At 42.3% G+C, this 5,101-nt stretch overlaps 1 protein-coding gene across 1 annotated transcript; it reads left to right on the top strand.

The window, feature by feature from the left end:
• Positions 1-2,351: 2,351 nt before the first annotated feature.
• LOC137620386 (uncharacterized protein DDB_G0287625-like) lies at positions 2,352-3,951 on the top strand. Its single transcript, XM_068350593.1, has 2 exons — positions 2,352-2,404; positions 3,153-3,951. Exons 1-2 carry the CDS (start codon positions 2,352-2,354, stop codon positions 3,949-3,951), a joined length of 852 nt encoding a protein of 283 aa, XP_068206694.1.
• Positions 3,952-5,101: the final 1,150 nt, after the last annotated feature.

Below are 5,101 nucleotides of genomic sequence, written 5' to 3'. Positions count from 1 at the left end.
GAGATTAGGCAGAAACCCTAAAGTGAGCCATGATTTTTGTGATTACCTCTGGCTGGTCGTCAGTTCTATCCTGGCCAGATTGACGAATCCATCTTTTCGTTGTGCATGGAGTAGGAGAAATTTCTTGATATGCTTCACGGTCATCACTTGCTTGTATTTTCTCTGCTCACTTTTTCTCGGATACCTGAGCCTATTAACCCCAATTATGGATTAGAAATTGCTGAATTTACATGCACAAATCACATAATTAGATATCCATATGAAAGCTACAATATGTAATAGAATATTCATTTGTTCTACTCATTTGTTGCAGGTAGTAGGGAAAGTTATTGGGTCCTTTGACTGGCCAGACAGTACTACATTGGCTCTCTCTCTCTCTCTCTCTCTCTCTCTCTCTCTCTCTCTCTCTCTCTCTCTCTCTCTGGTTACGGCTCATTATGTCTTTGCGTACACATACACTAAATAGCCTGGCCTATTGTTTCCACATTCTCCTCTTTCCTCATACACTTGACAACACTAAGATTACCAAACAATTCCTCTTCACCCAACAGGTTAAGTACTGCACTGTAATTGTTCAGTGGCCACTTTCCTCTTGGTAAGCGTAGAAGAGACTCTTTAGTTATGGTAAGAAGCTTTTCTAGAAGGACACTCCAAAAAATCCAACCATTGTTCTCTAGTCTTGTGTAGTTCTAGAGTCTCTGTATTATGGCCTTCCTCTGTCTTGGATTAGAGTTCTCTTGTTTGAGGGTATACTCGGAAGCGCTGTTCTATCTTATTTTTCTTGCTCTGTTTTTTTTTAAGTTGCTATAGTTTATTTATAGAATATCTAATTTAATGTTGTTACTGTTCTTAATATATTTTATTTTGATTGTTTATTACTTCTCTCGTAGTGTATTTTCCTATTTCCGTTCCTCCCTGTTGAATCCCTTGGACTTATATCATCTTGCTTTTCCAACTTGCGTTATAGTTTAGCTTGTAATGATAATAATAATAATAATAATAATAATAATAATAATAATAATAATAATAATAATAATAATAATAATAATAATTCTTTATAGTTTATTGCATTTCAATTAGGATAAAAGGTCCCAATAAAAAGTGATGAATTATTGTTGGATTCGAATTTCCATATTTGATCAACAAAAGGGCAGATTAGCCGTCTCGATGACGTAAATTCCATGGTTCGACATCCCATGCTATTATAGGGATTCAGTTTAAAATATATTTCAATAGATTATCGATTCACATATATTGTAAAGAATATAGGGAAAGGGAAAGAGAAATAATTAAACAGTTCAAAGATCCTTCAAATCTTCTTAGCAAAGGAAAAAGGAAAATGAACCTGAAGTCCTATCTCTATATCCTGCAAGCACGAGAATGCGAAGAAAATAGGAATACAATTATATTATTGTTATGTGTATTGGTGGTTTGAATGCGTCCCTGGTGAGTCTTCGCTTTAGTGTGTAATATCGTTAATGTTGTGAATGTTTTACTGCATTGGAGTAAACCCGTAATGCAGCATTTAAAGTAAGGTTTTGACTGATTGATATTTCTATCCTAAAGTTATCCCCTCACAACGAAAATCGTTCAATATATATATATATATATATATATATATATATATATATATATATATATATATATATATATATATATATATATATATATATACAGTATATCAATCATAATGGCATTTAATATACAATTCTACTTATTAGAATGTATAGCCACTGGAAATTCATTTTTGATAAAAGTTTTATGCTGGGCAAGGATTCCAACCTATGCCCTAAGCTGAAAAAATGCTTGCAGAGATGACTTAACCATGATTAGCCATGAGTCGAAACAGTGCCTGTAAACACTACTTACCCTGAGTTGAAACATTGCCTGCAGAAACGACTTAACCCTGTTCCAAAGCAATGCCTACAGAGACGACTCAACCCTGACTCGAAACAATACCTGCAGAGACGACTTAACCCCACGTTGAAACAATGCCTGCATAGAGGACGCGACCCCGAGTCGAAACAATGTCAGCAGAGATGACTTAACCCTGAGTCGAAACAATGCCAGCAGAGATGAATTAACCCTGAGTCGAAGCAATGCCTGCAGAGACAACTTAACCCCGAGTCGAAACAATGCTTGCAGGGACGACTCAACCCCGAGTCGAAACAATTCATGCAGAGACAACTTAACCGCGAGTCGAAACAATGCCAGCAGAGATGACTTAACCCCGAGTTGAAACATTGCCTGCAGAAACGACTTAACCCTGTGCCAAAGCAATGCCTACAGAGACGATTCAACCCTGAGTCAAAACAATACCTGCAGAGACGACTTAACCCCACGTTGAAACAATGCCTGCAGAGAGGACGCGACCCCGAGTCGAAACAATTCCTGCAGAGACGATGTAACCCATTGTCGAAACAATGCCTGCAGAGACGAATTAACCCCGGGTCCAAAAAATGCCTACAGAGACGAACTAACCATAAGTCAAAACAATTCCTGCACAGACCGCTTAACACTGAGTCGAAACAATTCCTGCAGAGGCAACTTAACCCTGAGTCGAAACAATGCCTGCAGAGACGACTCAACCCCAAGTCGAAAAAATTCCTGCAGAGACAGCATAACCCCGAGTAGAAACATTGCCTGCAGAGAATAATTAACTCCGGGTCGAAACAATGCCTGCAGAGACAACTTAACCCTGAGTCGAAACAATGCCAGCAGAGATGACTTAACCCTGAGTAGAAACAATGCCTGCAGAGACAACTTAACCTCGAGTTGAATCAATGTCTGCAGGGACAAATTAACCCAGGGTCGAAACTATGTCTGCAGAGACTACCTAACCCTGAGTCAAACAATGCCTGCAGAGACAACTTAACCTCGAGTTGAAACAATGTCTGTAGGGACAAATTAACCCAGGGTCGAGACTATGCCAGCAGAGACGAACTAACACAGAGTCGAAACAATGCCTGCAGAGACGACTCGACCCTGAGTCGAAACAATTCCTACAGAGACAATTTAACCCTGAGTCAAAACAATGAGAGCAGAGATGACTTAACCCTGAGTCGAAACAATGCCAGCAGAGATGACTTAACCCTGAGTCGAAGCAATGCCAACAAAGACAACTTAACTCTGAGTTGAAACAATGCTTGCAGAGACGACTCGACCCCGAGTCGAAACAATGCCTGCAGAGACAACTTAACCCTGAGTCGAAACAATGCCAGCAGAGATGACTTAACCCTGAGTAGAAACAATGCCTACAGAGACAACTTAACCCTGAGTCGAAACAATGCCTGCAGAGACAACTTAACCCTGAGTCAAAACAATTCCTACAGAGACAACTTAACCTCGAGTCGAAACAATGCCAGCAGATATGACTTAACCCTGAGTCGAAACAATTCCTGCAGAGACAACTTAACCCTGAGTCGAAACAATGCCTGCAGAGACAACTTAACCCTGAGTTCAAACAATGCCTGCAGAGACGACTCGACCGCGAATCGAAACAATTCCTGCAGAGACAATTTAACCCTGAGTCGAAACAATGCCTGCAGAGACAACTTAACCCTAAGTCTAAACAATGCCTGCAGAGACGACTCGACCGGGAGTCGAAACAATTCCTGCAAAGACAACTTAACCCTGAGTCGAAACAATTCCTGCAGAGACAACTTAACCCTGAGTCGAAACAATGCCTGGAGAGACGACTCGACCCCGAGTCGAAACAATTCCTACAGAGACAACTTAACCCTCAGTCGAAACAATGCCAGCAGAGATGACTTAACCCTGAGTCGAAACAATGCCAGCAGAGATGACTTAACCCTGAGTCGAAACAATGCCTGCAGAGACAACTTAACCCTCAGTCGAAACAATGCCTGCAGAGACGACTTAACCCCGAGTCGAAACATTGCCTGCAGAGACGACTTAACCCTGAGTCGAAACGATGCCTGCAGAGACTAATTAACCCCGAGGTAAAACAATGACTGCAGAGACGACCTAACCCCGAGTCGAAACATTGCCTGCAGAGGCGACTCAACCCCGAGTCGAAATGATGCCTGTAAAGACAAATTAACCCCGAGGCGAAACGATACCTGCAGAGATGACCTAACCCTGAGTTGAAACAATTCCTGCAGAGATGACTCAACCCTAAGTCAAAACAATGCCTGCAGAGACAACTCAACCTAGAGTCGAAACAATTCCTGCAGAGACGACCTAACCCTGAGTCGAAATATTGCCTGCAGAGACGACTTAACCCCGAGTCGAAACGATGCCTGCAAAGACGAATTAACCCTGTGTCGAAACGATGCCTGCAGAGACTAATTAACCCTGAGGTTAAACAATGCTTGCAGAGACGACCTAACCCTGAGTTGAAACAATACCTGCAGAGATGACTCAACCCTGAGGCAAAACAATGCCTGCAGAGACGACTCAACCCTGAGTTAAAACAATTCCTGCAGAGACGACCTAACCCTGAGTCGAAACATTGCCTGCAGAGACGACTTAACCCCGAGTAGAAACAATGCCTGCAAAGATGAATTAACCCCGAGTCGAAAGGATGCCTACAGAGACTAATTAACCCCGAGTCGAAACAATGCCTGCAGAAACGACCTAGCCCTGAGTCAAAACAATTCCTGCAGAGGTGACTCAACCCTAAGTCGAAGCAATGCTGGCAGAGACGACTCAACCCTTAGTCGAAACATTGCCTGCAGAGGCAACTTAACCCCTAGTCGAAACGATGCCTGCAAAGACGAGTTAACCCCGCGGCGAAATGATACCTGCAGCGACGACCTAACCTGACTCGAAACAATGCCTGCGGAGATGACTCACCCCATAGTCGAAACAATTCCTGCAGAGACAACTAAACCCTGAGTGGAAACAATGCATGCTGAGATGACTTTACCCCGAGTCGAAACAATGCATGCGGAGATGACTTTACCCCGAGACGAAACAATGCCTGCAGAGGTGACTTAACCCTGAATCGAAACAATGCCTGCGATGATGCCTTAACCCCGAGTTGAAACATTGCCTGCAGATATGACTTAGCCCCAAATCGAAGCAATACATGCAGAGATGACTTAACCCTGAGTCGAAACAATGCCTTATAAGATAC

The sequence above is a fragment of the Palaemon carinicauda genome, chromosome 2 (assembly GCF_036898095.1).
Source record: "Palaemon carinicauda isolate YSFRI2023 chromosome 2, ASM3689809v2, whole genome shotgun sequence".
Lineage (NCBI taxonomy): Eukaryota > Metazoa > Arthropoda > Malacostraca > Decapoda > Palaemonidae > Palaemon > Palaemon carinicauda.
Note: the sequence above shows the minus strand (reverse complement) of the source record. Positions and strands in the feature narration are given on the sequence as shown.